Consider the following 22,241-nt stretch of genomic DNA (forward strand, 5'->3'; position numbering starts at 1 on the left):
TCTTACTTCCTCAAAACAACCCCACTCCCACATGGACACCAGTCCACTATCACCTCATCCCCTCACTATTTTGCTCAAACCAATCTCCTCACATGTCAAGAGGTCTGAGGCTCCATCTTTTTTTTAAATGAATTAAAACAATAAGAATTTCCTATTACTTTGATAACCGTACCTGTCATGGATAGAATTGACATAGAGGTTGACAAACCAGCTCAGGGAGTACTGGTACATAGGGTCAATGTTGGCCAGATCTGCAATGCTGAAGAAAAGGATAGCAGAATGCTTAGCGATTGGTCTGTATCCTTCTCGGGATTCTGCAATCTTCAGTTCAGTCTTCTCAGCAACCTGATACAGATAATAAATAGTATTAAGCTGACAAAGGGTAGAAGAGCTGAAGATTTAATTAACTAAAGCATTGATATAGCATCCTTTGCAACCTGTTATAAAGTTAGGAACCACAGCACAAAGTTGTGCACAGCAAAAGAAAATGGTCCAATAATCTGTTGTCAATAGTGCTAATGAGGGATAAATATTGGCCAGGACAATGAGGTTAATTCCCTTGCCCTTCTTTGAAATATTGCCTGATCCTCCATGTCCTCCACCAAAAGGGCAGTCATCCAAAATGTGGCATCCTAGAAAGTTCTACACTTAAGTATCAGCCTAGATTTATTGTGTTCAAGTCACTGTTGAAAGTCTTGAATCTACAGTGCACAGTCAGTGGATTTCACTTAATCCTTTTTACAGGCATTGAGAAATGCATTCTTAGTGATGAGTAATAAATCTGAATCAATTCCAAAGGAATATTGTAAAAATAATAACAATAATTTGATTGAATTCGATATTAAGTTTTAGAAGGAAAAACAAGATACACAAACCAAAATTTAAGTAAGGCCAACTTTGAAAGAATGAAATATAAATTAACGATGTTAAACTCAGCAGAGTACAGTAGCATAGCGGTTAGCGTAACACTATTACAGCGCCAGCGACCCGGGTTCAATTCCTGCCGCTGTCTGTAAGGAGTTTGTACATTCTCCATTCTCGCTGTGTCTGTGTGGGTTTCCTCCGGGTGCTCCGGTTTCCTCCCACATTCCAAAGATGTACAGGTTAGGAGCTGTGGGCATGCTGCGCTGGTGCTAGAGGAGTAGTGACACTTACGGGCTGCCCCAGTGCATTCTCAGTGACGCAGAAAGATGCATTTCACTGTTCGATATACGTGCGATTAATAAATAAATATCTTACCTTATATATATCTTTACTGGATATACTAGATCAAATTTAAGCATAGGTTTAATATGAACTGAGTACTTGGGCGTAAAATTAACAGAGGCCCATGCCTTAATTTAATTTTGTTGTTTGGTCTTGAAAATTATTCACTTAGGAGGAATTCGACTTTGCTATATTAAATATTTACATCAATTTTATTTTTTTTTGCATCTTGTCTGGCATCATTTTCCAATTATGAGAGCCAGCTACACTCCAATGAATGCAATTTATCAATATAGTCAAGTAAAAATGAGATATCTTAATATGCTGTAGTTTTGTTCCCACTTCACCCTTAAACAGCTATGAAAAAGCTCACCAAAATTTAAAAAAAAAGTTTAGCAGAGCATAGTACAAAATTCACAAAGCAAATAGATTTCTGTAAAAAATCTAAATCAGAGTGATTATAGAGAAAAATAGTATTGAATATAGTTAATACAAACGCTCAAGTACATTTTTCAGTCAGTTTCTTACTTGCTGTTTCTTAGTAATCTCATTAGACATAATTTTTGCAGAGTCCAGGATTTTAATGGCACTCTCATCTTCTAGAATGTTTCCTTCTGACCCCTCAAGGGTCTCAAGGATTTTGTCTTCAATTTCCTTCAGCTGTTTCTTATTGGATGCAGACTGGACAATCAATGCATTCCGCTCGTGCTCCAGTTCAGGCCTGGTCAGACAAATTGAAAGGCCTGATATTATACATCTCTAACATCAGAATGTGAGTGAACAAAACTCTGGCACAAAGTTTTCAATGTGGGGCATCCACTTCTCCCATGCAAATCAAAGTCAATAAGGCACTTTTGAATGATTGGAATGTAGGGTAACACTAAAGTCAATATGTGCACAGCAAAGTCCCCCATACAGAAGTTAGATAAATGAACAAATAACTGACTAATGGTTAGGTTGATAGAGAATAAATATTGTCGGGTCTTTTTTTGTTCATCTTGAAACAGTACCACCTAACTAAGAAGACAGTTGAGACCTTGGTTTAACATCTTATCTCAAATCAAAGACCTAGAGATTCTCTTGCACAGCATATTTTTGAACTACAAATCAAAAACAAGAGGTCAAAAGTTAAAGGTGAGAGGAAGGAGTTTTAAAGGGAATCCGAGAGGAAAGTTATTTTACACAGAGAGTGGCTGATATCTGGAATGCACTGCCAGAGGAAGTGGTGAAATCACATATAATCACCACATTTAAGACACATTTATTCAGGCACTTGAATAGGCAAGACATGGAAGGATGTGGACCTATTACGAGCAAATAGGATTGAGTAGATGGGCAAATAGTTCAGCATGGACATGATGGGCAGAAGGGCCCATTTCTGTACAGTACAACTCTATGACTCTACATATGACAGCAATTAATTAAAAACCCAACTACTAAATGCAATTAGATAACCAGTGTATAAATTGTCCACTTTAGCATATTGGGTTCATGTCCTCCGAATAATGTGCACATGTATAGAGGCCACTGGTATTTACAGCAGCATCAAATAGCATGCAGTGCTTATTGTGACCTGTTGAAAGTTCTGTCACAATGTCCTTCCGCTTCTTCCACATTAACCTCTGTAAATCTTGAGTGACTTTGAAGAATTCTCAAAAGCATCAAACAGTAATCATTCAGAAACAAACTCGCATGAAGTGGTAGCTCCTTTATTCCCTGGATGGGGATTCTACACAGCTGTAGACATGTGTGGTCTTGCACATTGAAAGAGAACAAAAGCTGAAATTCTGAACTCCAAATAGCTGCATTCAGCATCAAATTAGCGTTGCTTGCTTTATTGACAACATTAACTGCCTAGTATGAATACTTTTCTTTTACTAGACTTGCCATGTAATGACATCAGATGACACAATAAGAAGTATGGCCACTTTAATGAAGTAAAATATCAGAATTTGGGAAAAGCACAGTCTATAAGTGGCTTAGTTTACCTCTCCTTAGCAACAACAATCCCCAACAGCTGGTCCTCAAGCCCCTCGGGGGTGATCATAAAGTTGAGCAGAGAAACCTTTGTTGCCAGCTCTGGCAAATAATGTGGATTTCTCAGCTTTGTTGTTATATAGAGTCTGAAATCCATTGAATACTCCATAATTGTATCACCAAGTTTGATACAATCCATACCACCTGAAAAAAAAGGAAAATAAGTTCCTGATGTTCTTTTTCACATTATTGACACACAACCATGTGCTTTATCTGAAAAATGATAGTATTGCTTGTCAAACAGTTCTTCAGGCCTAACATTATTTTCAAAAAAACTTGGATCTGGTAGTATTTGCAAAGAAAGAACATGAACAATTCAGGTTAATGACATATCATTTGATGAAATATGTTGAGAGGTCATTAATCTGAAACATTAACCCTGTTTCTCTCTCCGCTGATGTTGCCTGATCTGTCGAGCAGTTCCACCAGCAGGGACTGTTTTATTTAATTAACTTATCAGGCTTTTGTATGGACCTCTCACACACTAAAAGATGAACTCTTGATCTCCTAATCTACCTTGTCATGGCCCTTGTGCTTTATTCGTCTACCCGCACAGCACTTTTTCTGTAACTGTAACACTATATTCTGCATTTTGTTTTCCTTTTTACTACCTCAATGCACTTGTGCATGGAATGATCTGTCTGGATGGCATGCAAACAAAGCTGTTTTCACTATATCTCGGCACATGTTACAATAATAAACCATTTCCAATTCCAAATGTTTTTTGGTCTTAATACATCCAAGCATTCACACTGTAGAAACTGTTTGAAACTCAAATAGGAAAAGAGGTGTTAATGGCAGGAAGAAAGCATACTCATTCATCAGTTAAGGGTCAGTCCTTACCAGAGCCATTAACAGGGAGTCTGCCTTTGAAGCTGACCTTTGAAACCTCTCCAATGGACGAGATAACTTGAATGTTAAAGGTAAGGCCTTTTGCTTTCTTTGTTCGGGCAATGAAGTGGCGGAGAGGTCCAACCATTTTGATGATTCCCCTGACTATCCAGTTCTCACATTACAATGTCTACGTATCCATCATAGACATGGTATGCCCCCAACACCATTATTTTGCACTCTCAGTTAAAAGTAATTTAACTAAGCCACACCACTTGAAGTGGCAATTCCTGTTGGGAATTTCGACTGCAAGGTGGGATTTCATTCTTGTATATTTGCAGTTCTTCATGACTTTTAAAATTGTGATCAGTTACCATGATGAAACGATGTCACTTATGTGTCTGATTCTTGGCTTGTATTGCACACAAGGGCAACTCTCTCTGAAGAAACTGCTATTGGATAATACAGAACACAACTTTATTGGCATTTCTTTGGAAGTTAGAATTTATAGGCTTAGAAATTGCCTGCAACAAATGTGAAACATTTAAAAGAATATCCCACAGGCTGCAGGAAAAATATATTCTGCTCAGAGGCAAGGATAAATTAAACACTCTTGAGACTCCATAGAAGGATAAGGATGAAGAAAAATTTGAGAGCAAGGACAACAGATTTCAGAGGAATGTACATTACGTTGGAATAGGAAGTAATTAGAAGTAAAAAAAAAATTAGCAAGGAAAAGAGGAACTATGAAGTTAAATTATCAAGGAACATGAAGCAAAATAGTATTTTACAGACAAGACAGTAAGAGGGCTGGGATAGGAGGAGGTAATTAAGGGGTAAATAGGTCATGCCATGGCCAATAATAGGGAGATGGCGGAAATATTATATTATTATTTCCCTTTCATATTTTCCATGGAGATAAAACACATGTTCATGATATTGGATGATGAGAAAATGGCATTTAATATAAGAATTAAATATACTAAGCAAACCCAAAGAGAACAAGATATTTAGTCTGGATTGATTGTTTCAATGTATTTTGGTATTTTGAAAGGATCTCAGGAAAAGAGGCAGAGGCATAACAACATATACTTAATTTTTTTAAGGATGTACAGTACCAAATGCCTAGAAGATAACTGACACAATACATATTTAGGAAGGAGGAATAAATCATGCCCAGGGAATTAGAAACTTGTCAACTTAACTTATTTAGTGGGAAAACATCTAGAAATGAATGGTATAATAATGAATGGTCAACATGGATTTCAAAAGGAGAAAATCTTGCTAACCAATGTTATTGACTTGTTTGGATAGGTACAGAGGGAGTAGAAACAGTAATTCTAAAGTTGTAACTGATTTAGATTTTCAAAAGCCTTCAGCAGACAATTGGGGAATTGGGGAACTGGGGAATAAATACTGAATGGATTGCCAGTTGGCTTCAAGACAGAAAGCAAAGTGAGAATAGGGTGTGATGATACACAGTAGAAGGTGACTAATGATCTCTGTAAGGATTTGTCATGGATCTACTGTGTTCACAGCTACTGAAACGGGTGCAGAGAAGAGTTACCCGGACGATACTGAAAATATATGAGTACATACCTCTCAGGAAAAGGTGAACTGATTGGGTCTCTTTTCTCCCAAGAACGAAAGGCCGAGGAATGACATAATAGAGGTCTTTTAAAATGATGAAAGGTTTTGATTGAGAGGAAACTTGTGGAAAAGAGCTGAGTTGGAAGCCTACATAATATGATAGTTATCAAGAAATCTAAAAGGGAATTCAGAAGAAACTTCTCTACCCAAAGTGTGAATGTGGAACTTGCTTACACAGAGAGTGGTTGAAACAAATTATAAAAGATGCATTTAGGGGGGTGCTGGACAATATGTGAGAGGGAATGGAATAAAGAGTTATACTGATAAATTTAGATGAAGAAAGACAGAACCATAAGTGCTGGCATAACTGGTTAGGCTAGAATGGCCGGTTTCTATGCCGATTTCCAACATCATCCCATGTACATTAATCAGAAATACATAGATACCTTGTTTAAAAGTCTGTTTGAGCAAAAGAGGCTCAAGTGAAGGATCCAGTTCCTCACCAACATTCTCCATTAGAAGAGGTGTTCCAAATTGCATGCAGTTTTCCAGTGTGCGCATGTAATCCGAGTCAGTCAGTTTAATAATACTCAGCTTATTTTCACGCTCTGAATTTCTCACCCACTTATTGGCTTGTCCTTGTGGGTCAATCATCAATGGCCTGAAATCGGTAAAATCAAAATACAAAATACTTAATCCTTTACAACTGGGATAGACACATTTTTCAATGGTCTGATCCTCATTACTACAGTTTACACATGAAGGCACAGCATTTGGAATTGTAATGATGGTGAAACTATCATAATTTTGAAATTTCTGATATATGCATACAAACCCAGAAATCATTCCTCCATGAGCAGTGCTGTTCCTATATTCATAACATGTTGGGTCAAAGCAGAATCAATGATTTGACCTGAACACATACTTTTTATATTTTGTTCTCCCTGTCAAAAACATTGAACAAGACTTAACATTGCCAATTAGTTACAAGCATTTAGCTGCGAAGTAGGTGATAATTACTGCAGAATCACTTTGCTTGGCCTAAAACTTAGAGCTTTGAAAATTCCTTCCTTCCATTATTTGATAAAAAATTCCATGGATTTTAAAGTAATAAAAGCCATTAGGATATATCAATCTTTATTTTGGTGTCCATAAAATATGAAATAAAATTTGTACTATTTGTTTCCTAGCTTTTTGGCTGTGTAATGCCACAATCTGATTACAACCTGCTTAGTGATTTCCCAACTGCTGATTTTAACAGCAAAAGACAAAACTTAATATGAGTTATCCTCTACAACTGGTTCCTGATTGAAAACCATGTCATAAAAATGAAAATAGCCTGGCTTCAGGAAACCATTGGGAACTTTGCCAACAGTTTGTCAAAGTGATATTCTTTACTCTGTGACATATAGTTGGTACTCACCATCGCCTGGAATTACTGACAATCACTCCATTATCAATTGAAAAGCTGTCTGTTGGCAATCCAGCAATATTCCATGTTCTTATTACAATAGGATCTCCTAATGTCTTACTAAGGGAAAATTCACCTGTGGATGGGATATTTCTAGACTGTGAACAGAGGAAAAAGAGTTTTTGGTTTACTTAAAGAAAAAACAAGAAACATAAATAGTCTAAAGAAAAAAGCAAAAGGAGTATAAATAAAACCCACCTAAGAACATAAAAAGATGGGAGCATAAGTATATTACATTATTCTTGTTCTATCTTTTACCAAGATCATGCTGAACCTTGGTGTCTGAAATATCCTGCAAAGTTCTCTTTGGTGTCTGAAATATCCTGCAAAATTCTCTTAACCACTGATCTCCCTGTGCCCCTTAAGACTTCAAATTTCCATAGTAGAAAATTGCAAAAACTTGCAATTCTCTGGGGAAAGAAGTTTCCCTTCATCTCAGTCCTAAATAGTTGCCTTCTCATAAATCTACGATTCCAAGACCCTACAGCCTGGGGAAACATGTCACTATCCTACCCATCCATCCCTCTAAACATTTTATAAATGAAAATGAGATCATCTCTATGTTGCCAAATCTCAGACAACATGGCACATTCTATTCAATCTTGTATGATAAGACAGCTTTCTCATTCACAAATGAATGCAGAAAATCTTCAGTTCTCCCTCTCTAAGGCAAGTCCATTCTTCTTCGGGTACTGATATCAAAAGTGTACATGGTGTTCCAAGCGTGATCTTGCCAAAGTTCTACTTAATTGCAGGCTAACTTCTATATTCGCACACCCGATCCTCTTGAAATAATGGCACTGTATAATTACTGACTTAATTGGTATACCAGCATTGTTAGTTTTCCAACTAACAGAAATAATTGCACTTTTCCCTGCTTTATACTCCATCTGTCACCTTCTTGCTCCATCAATGAAAAAGTCCTTTACTTTCTGTAGTCACTTTTTATCCTCATACAGTATTTCCTCAATATCCTTATTTTCCCTTCGTTTTGAATAGCTAAGTGAACATTACACTTAACTCCCTCATCCAGGCCTTTGATATGCATTGTAAACAGCTGTTTAAGCATCTCATCCTTGCAACCTACTCGACCTACTGTGGTCAAGAGAGCTTGCACCCATATCTCTGACATTTCCTGCACCTCTGCTCTCACCCCCACCCCTCCCAGACCCAACAGGGATAGGGTCCCCCTTGTCCTCGCATTTCATCCCACCAGCCTACGTATCCAACATGTCATTCTCCACCACTTCTGCCATCTCCAATGGGACCCCACTACCAAGCATATCTTCCCCTCCCCACCCTTATAAGCCTTTTGCAGGGACCACACTCTCTGCGACTCCCTAATTCACTCCTCCCCACTCCCCCCCCACCCATCCTACTCCCAACCTGGGAACTTTCCACTCTCCCGCCATAGGTGCAACACCTGCCCCTACACCACCTCCATCACCTCCATCCAAGGACACAATCAGTCCTTTCAGGTGAGACAGAGATTCACCTGCACCTCCCTTAACATCATCTACTGCAGTCAGGGCTCCAAGTGTGGCCTCCTCTGCATTGGTGAGACCAAACACAGACTAGGTGACCATTTCGCAGAAAACCTGTACTCTGTCCGTAACCGCGATCTGCATTTCCCCATTGCCAGTCACTTCAACTCACCTTCCCACATTACCACAGATATGTCAGTCCTTGGCCTCCTCCACTGCCAGGAGAATTCCAAGTGCAAACTGGAGGAACAGCACCTCATTTTCTGTCTTGGAACCTTGCAGCCTAACGTTGTGAATATTGAATTCTCCCACTTTAAGTAATCCCCACACACCTGGACCCCCCACACCCACCCCCAACATGCCTCTTCTTTTCTTCCCATTCCTAGCCTCTCTCTCTTTCTTCTAACCACCCCCCTCCCACTTTTTTCCTCCTTACCTTTGACCCATCTCCCGGTGGATCTGCTCTCCCCTCCTCCCCTGCACCTGCCTATCACCATCTCTTACCTGCATCTATCTATCACCACCTTGTGCCCACCCTGCCTCCCCTCTTGTCCACATATCACTGCTCTGCTTTTCCTTCATAAATACGGGGCTTCCCCTTTTCCTATCTTCAGTCTTGAAGAAGGGTCCTGTCCTGAAACATTGACCGTCTGCTTTTCTCCACAGTTCCTCCAGCATCATAGTGTTTTTCATCTAGATTCCAGCATCTGCAGTCCTTTGTTTCTCTAATCCTTGCAATAGCGCATCATACACACCCTTCCTTCATAGCAGCATTGCTTCAGATACTCTACAATCCATAGGGATATTATCAGAACCTATGGAATTTCAAAAGATCAAAACCAATGCATGAATCACCTCTGCAGCTACCATTTTTAAATCCAAAGGAATAGGCATCATTAATTGTTTGAGTACTTTTCCATTTTCCTTTATCAAGGCTGAGGTAGAGAGGATTTTTTAAAATCTTTTCCACCTTTTTTTCAAAATCAAGCACTCCCAGATTTAGTACCTTCATTTGAATGTTGGTTAAAACCCCCTCTTTTGTGGACAACAATGTTCTTCAATTTATAAACATAAGAGTACACCTGCTGTAGTGCAGCATCACTTCCGTTTGCTGTTGGCAACATCTGTAAACTGCATGCATATTTCAGTATGTGGTCTCAGAAAAGCTGCATAAAAATTGCAGGTCTGAATACCTTGCAAATATTGGTCCAGTCGACAATGCATTCATGACGAAAAGCTGCCGTAAAAGCTCCAAGATAAGCAATGACTCCTGCTGAAACTAATACATCCCCAGTCAGGTTATCATAGGTGAGCTGTAGATCATCTGCAGCCTTTGACCACCTAGAGACAAATATAGTAAGAAATGGTTCATGAAAATTACAATTTCTACGCAACTACTAGAATTGAAGCAAAATATTTAAAGTGGAAGTAGTTTGTGAAAGCAATGAAACTCCACTTTACTGCTGTTGTCTCAATATTTCTCATTAAAATAAGCAGGAATTGTAATGCAATCTCTTCTTTTATTTCAAGATATTCAAGTGGAGAGAGTCAAATTAAATTTAATATGATTGCTTATTATTTCTCATCTTCACACATTTCAACCAACCAAGGCACAAGAACCAACACCTGTTATTTTCCTAGACACACAATATATATCCTAGTTTCCTCTGCCTACTTCCAGCAAAAACCAAGAAATTTGAAAACAAAGATGCAGAATACTTTCAATATTCTTTTCTTCTATTATACTAGTGTGTGTGGAGGGTTGGTGATAAATGTGTTTTGAAGGCAGTGGGTTGTACACTGTTGCAGGAACTACTAACAATCACTTCATTATCAATTGAAAAGCTGTCTGTTAGCAATCCAGCAATGTTCCATGTTCTTATTATAATAGGATCTCCTAGTGTCTTACTAAGGGAAAATTCACTTGCATTTCTTGTGATCTGGGTTTATTCCTGATCTTGGAGTGCTGTCTGTGTGGAGTTTGCACATTGTCACTGTGTGGGTTTCTCCTGGGTGCTCTGGTTTTCTCTCACATCCAAAGATAAACTGGTTAGTAGGTTAATTGGCTACTGTAAATTGTCCCTAGTGTAGATGGGTGGAAGGGAAATCAGGGTGGAGTTGTTGGGAATGTAAGGGAGACTACGGAACAGGGAGATAAGTAAGGGTTTATGGGATTACTTCAGAGCCAGCACAGAGTCAGAGTCAATGGGCGGAAGGCCTCCTTCTATGTCCTGAGAAACATGAACAAGATTGAGGGATGCTAATTTTCAACACACCTTAAGTAGACAAAGGCAAAATAAAAAAGTATTTGGAGACAGATGGCACATGGGTTAACTGCTGAAATCTGAGTATTGTTTTTACTCAATGTTTGAATACATTGTTAGGAATAATAAGTAACTGATCCTAAAATTATGTTTCACTATCACTTTAAGCCAGAAACACCAGAGGGATGCCTCTTTCAGCATCTAACCTTGATTTTTCTCCCCCGAGTCCTCCAATTAGTTTCGCTGCTCTCTCCAATTTTTTAGCACACAGGTCCACTTGAAACTCCAGCTGTGCCTTTTCTTCAGTTTTTTCCTGAAATGTCTTTTTCAGGTCAGCAAGATGATCTTCAACTTCCTTAAGCTCTGCTCTCTTCTGGTTCAGAATTTCCATGGTCTGAGCCAAGGATCTTTGTGCCTCGTTTAAACGAGCCTTCTTTGGAGCAACAACCTGAAATGATAATGTTGCAAATCATTCTCATTTTTAACTACAACATCATTTGCAATATTTACATTTCTTAAAGTGTGGAATGATGCAATGGCAGGGAGTAATGAATTTAAAATTGCCACCAAGAGAGTAAGGGGTGGACTCTACTGAGTGCTCTATTATTTGTCTGAAAATGTAGGTTACAATGCAACCCAAGGCAGCAAAATCAATGCAAAGAGTTTCATGAGCTATTTTAATAGAATTCTGTTTTGAAGTATTAGAGAAATTACATTTTGGAACTATCCAATTTACACATATAAAGAAAGCAGATCAGCATGAATGGGTATTTTCTAAAACTATGCAAATTAATAATGTAAGAATAAATATCTTTGCAAAAAATGACTGTGCTAATGCTGTTTTCACTGAAAAAATAAAAATACAGTACCTTTGCAACACGATCATATACCTCCATGGCAAGAATCCATTTACACAATCCTTCTGCAGCAGATGATGCTTTAACCACTTTTTGTGGATCAAAGTCAGGATTGGTGAGGTACTCAGTACGTATCTTTTGCATCACTGCTACCTGTCCAGAAGGAGATAGGATAATGCATGTTAACAAATTAAGGCGATGCAAAGACATGTTATCATTACATCCTTTTTCTCCATCTTCCCAACAATCATCCTCGCCCTCACTAGAGACCAGCATACCCTTGGAATTGATATTGAATTGAGAATGAATGGAGGGGTTTTCAATCTCGGATGTCTTCATTAAAAGTTTTTAAGATACCCTTTCCTGGCTTCTCAGAAGCTGATGGTTATAGCTTCCTGATTCATTATGGAGGGCCTGATGACAAATCAGAGAGCGGTGCGGTCTCACAGCTTCAGGGATCCAGATTCAATCCCAACCTTGATGGTGTAGAATTTACGCATTGTCCTCATGAGCACATGGGTGCTCTGTTAGGCGCTCCAGTTTCATCCCACATTCCAGAGGCATGCTGAATGTTAATTGGTGAATGTAAGTTATCCGTTAGTGCGTCAGAAAGTGGCAAAAAAAAATCAGAGAGGAATTGATGGACATGCAAGAGAGAATAAGCTGCAAGGCCACAGGGAAATAAAAAGGGTAATGGAAATAATGGGAATATCTGTTGGGAGCTGGCATAGATCTGATGGGCTGAATGCCTGCCTTCTGCATCTTAGCAAGTAAGGGTTAACCAGTCTAAGCTAGATCTCAATCAATAGTTTAAAGCCCTGGAGTCTTATATAAGATCAAGATGATCAGAGCACTTTACTCACCCCAATCGAGGTTCTGCATTGAAGGTTAGATCCTACAGAGAGCCTACTTTCCTTTATCTAAATAACCCAACACCCTATGAGCTGGGAGGAACAGGCAACAATTTGATCTCATTGGTGCCAAAACCTGAGCAGAGGCTAATATTTCTTTTTTTTTCCTTTTTATTGGTGGATTTTAAAGTTTCGATGCAGCAAGTAAAGACTTAAGAAAATCTCATCAGGATCCATTGTGATTTCTTAATGCAGGCTGTAGATTGTATTAGGAAAAACATCACAAATACTTCCAGGTTTTTTTTTATTGATGAAATATAGATAAGGTAGGAAAATACTGAAATAATCATCACAATATTAATTTAATGTCAAAAAATTATAAAACCAATATATACTGTATATGGTGAAAACTTACTGGTATGTTGTCTTTGTCATACTCCCTCAAGTCTCGTAGGAAATTCATATCACCCAATAATTTCTTACTGGGTCCCCAAAAATCTAAAATCTTGAAAATAAACCAAATGAAGACATTTTGATAATCCACAGACCAAGTTTCTCTCATCATTCATTAGCTACTGCCAATTAAAATGGCATTAAATTTAATCTGTGATGTAAACTTTCTAGATAATACTCATTTTGTCATTCTTCCAATACACTTTCCAAAATAATGCCCACAAACTGCCACAAACCATGAAGCAATACTTATCTTCCATTACCATCCCATATCTCTAGCTAGTTACCGGGAAAAAAATTATCCAATAGAAGCAGCTATGTAAGTGGAGAACATGAAGACTTCTATGCTGGAGGAGTTGAGTATTGCCATTTAGGTAACATTTCTGGAACCAATAGTTGTAGTCAAGTCATGTCCCCAAAGGAACTTTGAGCTGGAAGACTATCTAACAGAGCTCAGCCATTCCAGTGACACAAGAGTTTCTGCAGATGCCAGAATCTAAAGCAACACACACAAGATGCTGGGGGAACTCAGCAGGTCAGGCAGCATCTAGGGAAGGAAATAAATAGTCAACATTTCGGGTCAAGACCCTTCATCAGGACTGGAAAGGAAGAGGGCAGAAGCCAGAATAAGGTGATCAAGGGAGGGGGAGGAGCACAGGCTGGCAGGTGATAGGTGAGTCCAAGTGAGGGGAGAAGGTAGGTGGGTGGGGGAGGGGGGAAGATGTAAGAAGCTGAGAAGTGATAGGTAGAAGAGGCAAAGGGCTGAAGAAGGGAGGAATCCAGTAGAAGAGGGAAGTAGACGATGGAAAGGGAAGGAGGTGGGTAATAGATGGGCGGGGAAAGGGGAAAGAGAAGGGGCGAGGGGGCCACAGGAATGAGTGAAGACAATGGGAGGTGGGGGGAGAAAAGAAAGGGGGAGGGAGAAGAGGTCTGGAGGGGTATGGGCTGGGGGCAGGTAAATGGGACTAGTAGAATAATGTTTCGGCACAGACTAGAAGGGCTGAATGGCCTGTTTTCTGTGCTGTCGTTTTCTATGGTTCTATGGGAGGGGTTACCAGAAGTTGGAGAAATCGATGTTGAGGCCATCAGGTTGGACACTACCAAGGCAGAATATGAGGTGTTGTTCCTCCAACCTGTATCTGGCCTCAACGTGGCAGTAGAGGAGGCCATGGATAGACATGTTAATATGGGAGTGGGATGTAGAATTGAAGTGGCTGGCCACCGGGAGATCCTTGCTTTTGCAGCGGACGGAGTCGACAAAGTGGTCAGTCAATCTGCATTGGGTTTCACTGATGTAGAGGAGGTGGCACCAGGAGCACCGGATGCAGTGAACGACACCCTCGGATTCACAGGTGAAGAACTCCACAAAGTGCTACACATGTCCCTACAACTTCTCCCTCACAACCATTCTGGGCCCTAGACAGTCCTTCCAGGTGAGGCAGCGCTTCACGTGTGAATCCGAGAGTGTCATTTATTGCATCCAGTGCTCCTGGTGTGGAGGTTGAAGGAACAACACCTCATATTCTGCCTTGGTAGTCTCCAACATGATGGCCTCAACATAGATTTCTCTAACTTCTGATAACCCCTCCCCTCTTTCCCTCCTCTTTTTCTCCCCATTCTCCACCCCTTTGTCTTCCCTCATTCCTGTGGCCCCCTCACCCCTTCTGTTTCCTCTTCCCCTGCCCTCGTGACCTGCCCTTCTATTCCCCACCTCCCTCCCTTTATTCCATGGTCTACTGCCCTCTCCTATCGATTCCTTCTTCTTCAGTCCTTTGCCTCTTCCACCTATCACCTATCAGCTTTTTATATCTCCCCCCTCCCCCACCCACCTACCTTCCACCTCTCACCTGGACTCACCTATCACCTGCCAGGGTTTGCTTCTCCCCCTCCCCAACCTTCTTATTCTGGCTTCTGCCCTCTTCCTTTACAGTCCTGATGAAGGCTCTCGACCTGAAACTTCCACTGTTTATTTCCCCTCCATAGATGCTGTCTGACCTGCTGGGTTCAGCCACTCCAGTGACAGCTCATTCTCCTGACAGCAGCAGAGCAACGAAGGGATAGCTCACAGGTAATAGTAATTATTCCAAATTTCCATAATCCATTTCATTACTGTATTATCATAGGTCAATAGTATGCACTTTGTTTTATGGAAATATATCAAGCTAAGTATACAAAAACATATATGAAAAGCTAAAATGCATGAGAAATCCATTTTCAAACTGAACATTTGTAGAAGTATGCTTATGAATGCTTTATTACTTTAGATTTTACCTTTTCCCCACTTCCGGAAGGATCATTTATTCTTTCTGGTTTTATGAGTTTCATGACACAAACAGCAGCCATCACTAGTTTGACACCTTGTGGCGGATTCTTCATCGATTTAACAATTGTGATGTCAGATGGCTAATATACAAAGTAAAGTTAGCACTAGGGTTATAATCAATTAAAGCAGAAATTTTCATTACTCTTAACCTATTCATGCAGTACAATAAGTGAAATTTAGCTTAAATTGTTCCAAAATATAATACATTAAGAAATATGTCTGTTATGTTCATCACCTCTGCCACCATTCCCTGCCTGTTCGTGTGTCTGTCTAAATGCCTCTTAAACATTACTGTTGTATCTGCTTCTACTACCTCCCCTGGCAGCACATTCCATGCACCAACTATTCTCTATGTAACCACCTTAAAGCTATGCCTTTTAGTATTTGACATTTCCATCCTGGGAAAAAAAAGTCTATCTACCCATCTATGCCTGTCATAATTTTATATACTCCTATCAGATGACCCCTCAGCCTCCAACGCTTCAGAGAAATCAGTCCAAGTTTTTCCAATCTCTTGTTATAGCTAATAATCTCTGATCCAGGACACATCCTGATGAACCTGTTCTGCACCCCCTCCATAGCCTCCATATCTTTGTCACCTCCTCAAAAAATTCAATCAAGTTAGTAAGATATGACTCCCCTGCACTAAGCCATGCTGACTATCCCTAATTGTTGATTGTTAATGTACCTTTAAGAACTGAGTGTACCTTGATACACTGTTGTATCAGACACCACTGTCTAGTTTAAGAATGTCCATGTCAATTAAGGATGTTATCATGTTAACTCTGGCTCATGTAAGTGGTATTATTTGCAGCAACATCAAATGAAGCCCACTTTGGCATTGAGTTTGGGGAGTGAGATTAATGGGAGGTGGAGATTCAGTGTACTGAATCCTGAGAATCATGTTCCCAAGTAGGAACACACCTGGTGAAAATGGTAGGAAATTAATCTGTGATACATATTTGGAAGTTCAAGAAATATGAGCAAACTCAGTTGTTGACTCTTTATGGATTGCAGTTGCTCTTTAAGAAAAATGATTTTGTTTAAGGTCTCAGAAAAGGACATAGAATTGAGGAGAACAACGGTGCATGAGGAAAGAAAGACAATCTTGTTGCTGGTGATAGGACTAGAGACAAATGTGATGTCGGTGAGTCTACTACTTCCACAACTTACTGCCATGACATTATTTGAGAACATAGTGAAGACCTTGAAGGACATTTTAATTCAATGTCACTAGGAGTCATTGAGAGAATTCAGGTGAAGCAGGTTAGTATGGTAGACCTAACATTTAAGGATGCATGCATAAATGCTACCAGTAGTGAGGTGGCAAGCAAGAATGTGAGGCAACTTTGCACACCTGTTGCTTGCTTGCATCTCAGAATCATGGCTTGAGCAGAGTTAGTGGTAGCGGCAGTCTCCTTAATTACATGGACACTACAAGTCTCAATGGGAGCCAGTAGTCCACGTGATAGTAAGAAAATAGAGGAAGCCTTATCATGGATGCCAGGGGAGACAATCAGCCTCAGAATATTTGTTCAAAAAGACCTGGTGTGACTGCCACCATAGGATAGGGCAAGGAGTATAAAGCTACAAGTCCTTCAAGAAGCTAAAAGCTATTAGGGAAAGTTGTCCCCACTTGCCTTGGAAGTAGAGAGGCAAGTCTATGAACTGGAGTGGAGTCAGAGGATGAAGAGGTAAAAAATAAGAATAATTAATGGTATACATTACACAGCTGAAGAGAATGAAAAAGATAATTTGTGTAAGACCACCATGCTCATTAAGGGGGAAGACCACAAATGCATGTATAGGTGCCAAGGTGAGATATTTCATGATGGGCCAAAATGTGTATTTGGAGTATTTACACCACTTTCTGCTGTGGTGAACCAAAACAGTGTTGTGCACCTACTGAGAGATGTGTTCTGAGTCATGGATGAGATGGACTGTTGGGTGTGTGACACAGAAGTTTAGGTCCAGTTACCTACCATATTAATGACTAGGAGCACACACCAACAATCATGTGAGTAGACTGGATGATCTTTGTTCACCACAGGCGAGGAACCAGAAGACTGGAGCATATCTAATGTTGTTCCTTTTTTCAAGAAGGGCAGCAGGGATAAGTCATGTAACTATAGGCCAGTGAGCCTTACATCAGTGGTAGGGAAATTATTGGCAAAAATTCAAAGGGAAAGGATTTATTTACACCTGGAAAGGTACAGACTGATCAGGGATAGCCAAAGACGGGAAATCCTGTCTCACTAATTTAAAGTAGTAGCTAAGATTGATGAGGGTAGATGGCCTCACTCCCCTTTGCACTTACTAAATTAAGTAAACATATGACTAACCAAATAGTTAAACATACAATACGAATATGGTTTCAATTCCATAAATTCTTTGGATTGAATACATTTAATTATCAAGCCCCATTCAATCTAATTTTTTCTTTCAACCATCCAGAATCGACTCAGCTTTTTCTTTATGGAAAATGAAGGGAATAACATATTTTGTGATCTATTCATTGATAACTGTCTTTTATCTTTTGAACAGTTATCTAATAAATACAATTTGCCTAAATCACACTTTTTTCGATACTTACAGATTAGAAATTTTTTAAAAGTTACTATGCCTTCTTTTCTGACTCCATATAAAATTGAAATTATGGAAAAAATTTTAGGCTTTGATCCCTATCAGAAGGGCTTGATAGCAATAATTTATGATCTAATTATGAAAATACGTCCAGAGACACTTGATAAAATTAAGAATGAATGGGAAAGAGAACTCCAGATACTTTTACCCACAGAGACATGGAAGAAAATTCTTCAATTAGTTAATACATCTTCAATGTGTGCCAGACACCCTTTGATACAATTTAAGGTAGTTCACAGGACCCATATGTTGAAGGACAAGTTAGCCCGTTTTTATCATCATATAAATCCTATATGTGATAGATGTAATTCGGAGGTGGCTTTCCTGACACGTATGTTTTGGTCCTGTCCTCTTTTGGAAAAATATTGGAAGGACATTTTCAACATTATTTCAACTGTACTGAATATTGATTTACAACCTCACCCAATCACTGCAATTTTTGGATTACCAATGATGGAATCAGGCCACTTATCTGCTGCTGCTTGTTGTATGATTGCCTTTGTTACATTAATGGCCAAGCGATCCATTTTGTTTAAGTGGAAGGATCCAATACCCCCCACCACTTTTCAATGGTTTTCTTAAACTGTATCGTGTTTAAACTTAGAAAAAATTAGGAGTGGCACTGTTGATTCTTCGCTTAAATTTGAGGAAGTTTGAAGTCCATTTATTCAATATTTTCATATGACATAGATCCCTTTTCAATAATCTTTGAACTTAGAGGAGCAGAGTTGACGACATAATAATACTCTTTCTTCATTGAGAAACATCAGTCCAGTTTTCTTTTCTTTTGAAATTTTTATTTTAGTTTGTTTCGTTTTATTACTTACAATTTTTTTTTCGATTAGGGTTTTTTTTATATAATAAATCTTTTTCTTTCTCCTTTTGACTTTCTTTTTGTAATATATTCATTTACCAAGAAACCGTGGGGTCTAGAATATTTTTTTTATTCTGTATGATTATATATGTCATGATTGTCCTCCCAATCTCTTTGTATTATGTGTATAATTACCGATGTTATATGTATTAATCTTTATTAATCTGAAAATTAATAAAAAGATTGAAAAAGAAAGATGAGGGTAGATGGTAGATATTGCCTACGTGAACTTTAGTAAGGCCTTTGTCAAGGTCCCACATGGTAGGCTGGTCCAGAAGGTTAGAGCATGTGGGATCCAAGACAAACAAACAAATTGGATCAAAAATTGGCCTAGTGATAATAGGCGAGGATGGTGTTGGAGGGATGCTTTTTTGATTGGAAGTCTGTGACCAGTGGTATACTGCAAGAATCTGTGCTAGGACCAATGAAATTTATATTTACATTAATATATATTAATGACCTGGGTGTGAATGTAAGAAGTATGATAAGTCTGTGGATGACATGAAAATTATTGGTATCATAGATAGCAAACAAGATTGTTTAAGGCTACAGCAGGATATAAATCAGATGAAGAGTTGGGTGGAGCAATGGCTGATGAAATTTAATCCTGACAAGTGTGAGGGGATGCATTTTGGGAAGTGAAACAAGTGTAGGACATATTCAGTAAACGGTAGGATTCCAAGGAGTGTTGATGAACAGAGACACCTTGGTGTATATCCATAGTTCCCCAAAAATGGACAGGGTGCTATAGAAGGCATGTGAAATGGTTGCCTTCCTTGGACAGGGCATAGAATATAAGAGTTGGGATAATATGTTGTAACTTCACAAAGCATTGGTATAGCTGCACTAGGGTAGGTATATTGTGTGCAGTTCTGGTTGTGACACTGTAGGAAGAATGTGATTGAGCTGGAGAGAGTGAAAAGGAGATTCACCAGGATGTTGCCCAGTTGGAAAGATTTAGTTATAAGGAGAAATTGGATAGGCTAGGTTTGTTTTCCCTGGAGAAATGGAGTATGAGGTGTAACCTGATAAAGGTATATAAAGTTGTAAGAGGCAGAGAGGGAGCTGACAGTAAGAATCTTTTTCCCCATGGTGCAGGTATTTAAAAACAAGAGGGCATGGGTTAAAGGTGAGATAGAAGTTTGGATGGGATCATAGGGGAAAGTTTTTCACATAGGGAATAGTTGATGTCTGGAACCCACTACCAGAGGAGGTGGTGGAGGCAAATATAATCACAACATTTAGAAGGCATCCAGACAGGCACTTGAAAAGCCAAGGCAAAGGCGGCTACTGACCCAAAGCGGGCGAATGGTTAAATAGATTCAATGGTCAGCAGTATGACTCTGACTCAATGTCACCCCACCATTTCAGTAAACTGATCCACTTTTACCAAGCGCCCCCTGATCTGTCCATTCTTCTGGCTCTGGTCACTCGTGCATTACTTTCACCAATCATTGGCTGCTTTTGTTCAGTTGTTTTGGCAAAGTGAAAATTACATTTATCCTTTCACAACAGTACAAATGTGAGCTTTGGAAGAATACCCAACTGTTATTCTTTTAGTTTTCTGAGAATCCAAATAGTAGGCCAGGTAGAATTGCAATCTATTTGTCAAATAATTCATGATAATATGAAGAATGTTCAATTGATAAATATGCTAATTAAAAGAACATTGCTCCTTTAAAACATAACTTTACCACTGATTCTTGTCCTCAAAAGTCACACATGGCATGGAAACTTCTGAGGCAGACTTGATAGATTAGCTAGTCTTTTCTTGCTTGTAAATTTCTTATTCAAGATATGGACAACAAACATGCAAAAGAGCATAATATCTGTTACACCATTTGGCAAAAGAAAGAGATTCTCTTTAATACTTGAGCAAGTTTGACTAATTTGGATCTCTCATTGCTTTCAAGTGGAGTTTTTGCTCATCATACTTATGAGACTTCACAACTCTTCTGGACATGCCTTCTTTGGTCATTTTTGTTGTCAGGGTTTAAAATAGCAAAAGGCACATTTTTAGCATTGGTCTGTCAAAAATATGTTTGAATTCCTAATCAATGTACGTTCTGAGATTTACCTTCAATGTATCCAAGGCAGAAAGTGCAGCCTCCAGAGCCGGAATAGCCTCTGCCAGTTCACTCTCGCACTCATTTTTCAAAGCCTGAGCTTCATTTGCTTTCTCAGTAGCTGCTTCTTCATCTACTTTCACAACTTTGCTTTTTGCTTCCACTTCTGCAGATTCTACCTCTATCACCTTGAGAAATAAACAACACGACTTTGAGATGCCATTTGCCGATTGGTATAAAGGAACAGATTATTATTCTCCACAACATCAGACAATTATCAAATGTTCAATTATTTTTCTGTGCTATATAAATTGCATTTAAAGTCAGATTAACTAATATGTTAACATATTAACATTATTTCATCATAATTAAAAAACCTTTAAAATAAACATTTCAAATAATAATCTCAGTAGCTCAGCAAAGATAAAAATCATTCATCTTTTGCTCTTAAAACTGAACTTAAATCTCGCTGATCATCTTAATTTCTCAAAACACAATGGCCGAAAAATTGTAGTTCGTCATTACAGGTAGGGTAGTACAGGAGACATTGGAAATCGATTCCTCATCCAATACTTTATTTTCTACTGAGCTAACTAAAAGCAAAATAAAACATTTAAAGGATTGGATCCCCTTATATCCATCATTGATTGCTACGCAGGAAATTAATGCTGCCCTTGATAAGCCCAAGTAAAGCGCCTTCTTTAAGAAGCATCTAGCTGATATTTTATTGGCACTTCTATCAGAATATTTATAGTGATGGTTTGAATTAGAGATAGGTTTGAGGCAATTGGCCATTGTCTGTTGGGCCACAATTTGAGGCAGTAGATCCACCCCAGGTTATCAGCTGACAGAACAAAAACTACCCAAACACAGGTGGTGGTACAGAGGAGCATCTGACCATTGCAGTGCTGAAAGCCATTTTCCATTTTGGGCTTACCTGCATCATATGAGCATTTTCTACTTTTGCCGTTTCCAGTTTTGGTTGCAGTTCCACCAGTTCTTTTTTCATCTCACCCACCTACAGAAGCATGACATCAAATGGTCAATTTAACTTAAATACACAACTAAGTATCTATTCATGTTTCATTTCAGGAAAAGCAATTTTTCCTTTATAATGTCCCTATGCTAATATAGAGGTAAATTTTCCCCATCACTAAGTAGCTCTTATGAAAAGGTGCTGAACATTTTATTCTCCCCAACTGCTCATTATTCAGTGCATTCAAATTATGCTTTTTGTGCATGACTTGCTAGATGGATACCAGGTTCAATTTCTGCTCTATGGCGAGTTAAC

General features: G+C 38.9%; 1 protein-coding gene across 1 annotated transcript in view; it reads right to left on the reverse strand.

Moving 5' to 3' along the window:
- Nucleotides 1-22,241, reverse strand: part of LOC127571333 (dynein axonemal heavy chain 12-like) — a 144,971-nt gene that overhangs the window by 24,777 nt on the left and 97,953 nt on the right. The window contains 12 exon segments of the mRNA XM_052017623.1: nucleotides 173-345; nucleotides 1,735-1,927; nucleotides 3,195-3,387; nucleotides 6,111-6,325; nucleotides 7,088-7,233; nucleotides 9,813-9,960; nucleotides 11,090-11,331; nucleotides 11,753-11,889; nucleotides 13,003-13,096; nucleotides 15,316-15,447; nucleotides 20,962-21,138; nucleotides 21,888-21,968. Coding sequence (XP_051873583.1) covers nucleotides 173-345; nucleotides 1,735-1,927; nucleotides 3,195-3,387; nucleotides 6,111-6,325; nucleotides 7,088-7,233; nucleotides 9,813-9,960; nucleotides 11,090-11,331; nucleotides 11,753-11,889; nucleotides 13,003-13,096; nucleotides 15,316-15,447; nucleotides 20,962-21,138; nucleotides 21,888-21,968 — 1,931 coding nt within the window.

The sequence above is a fragment of the Pristis pectinata genome, chromosome 6, assembly GCF_009764475.1.
Source record: "Pristis pectinata isolate sPriPec2 chromosome 6, sPriPec2.1.pri, whole genome shotgun sequence".
In the NCBI taxonomy this organism is placed as follows: domain Eukaryota; kingdom Metazoa; phylum Chordata; class Chondrichthyes; order Rhinopristiformes; family Pristidae; genus Pristis; species Pristis pectinata.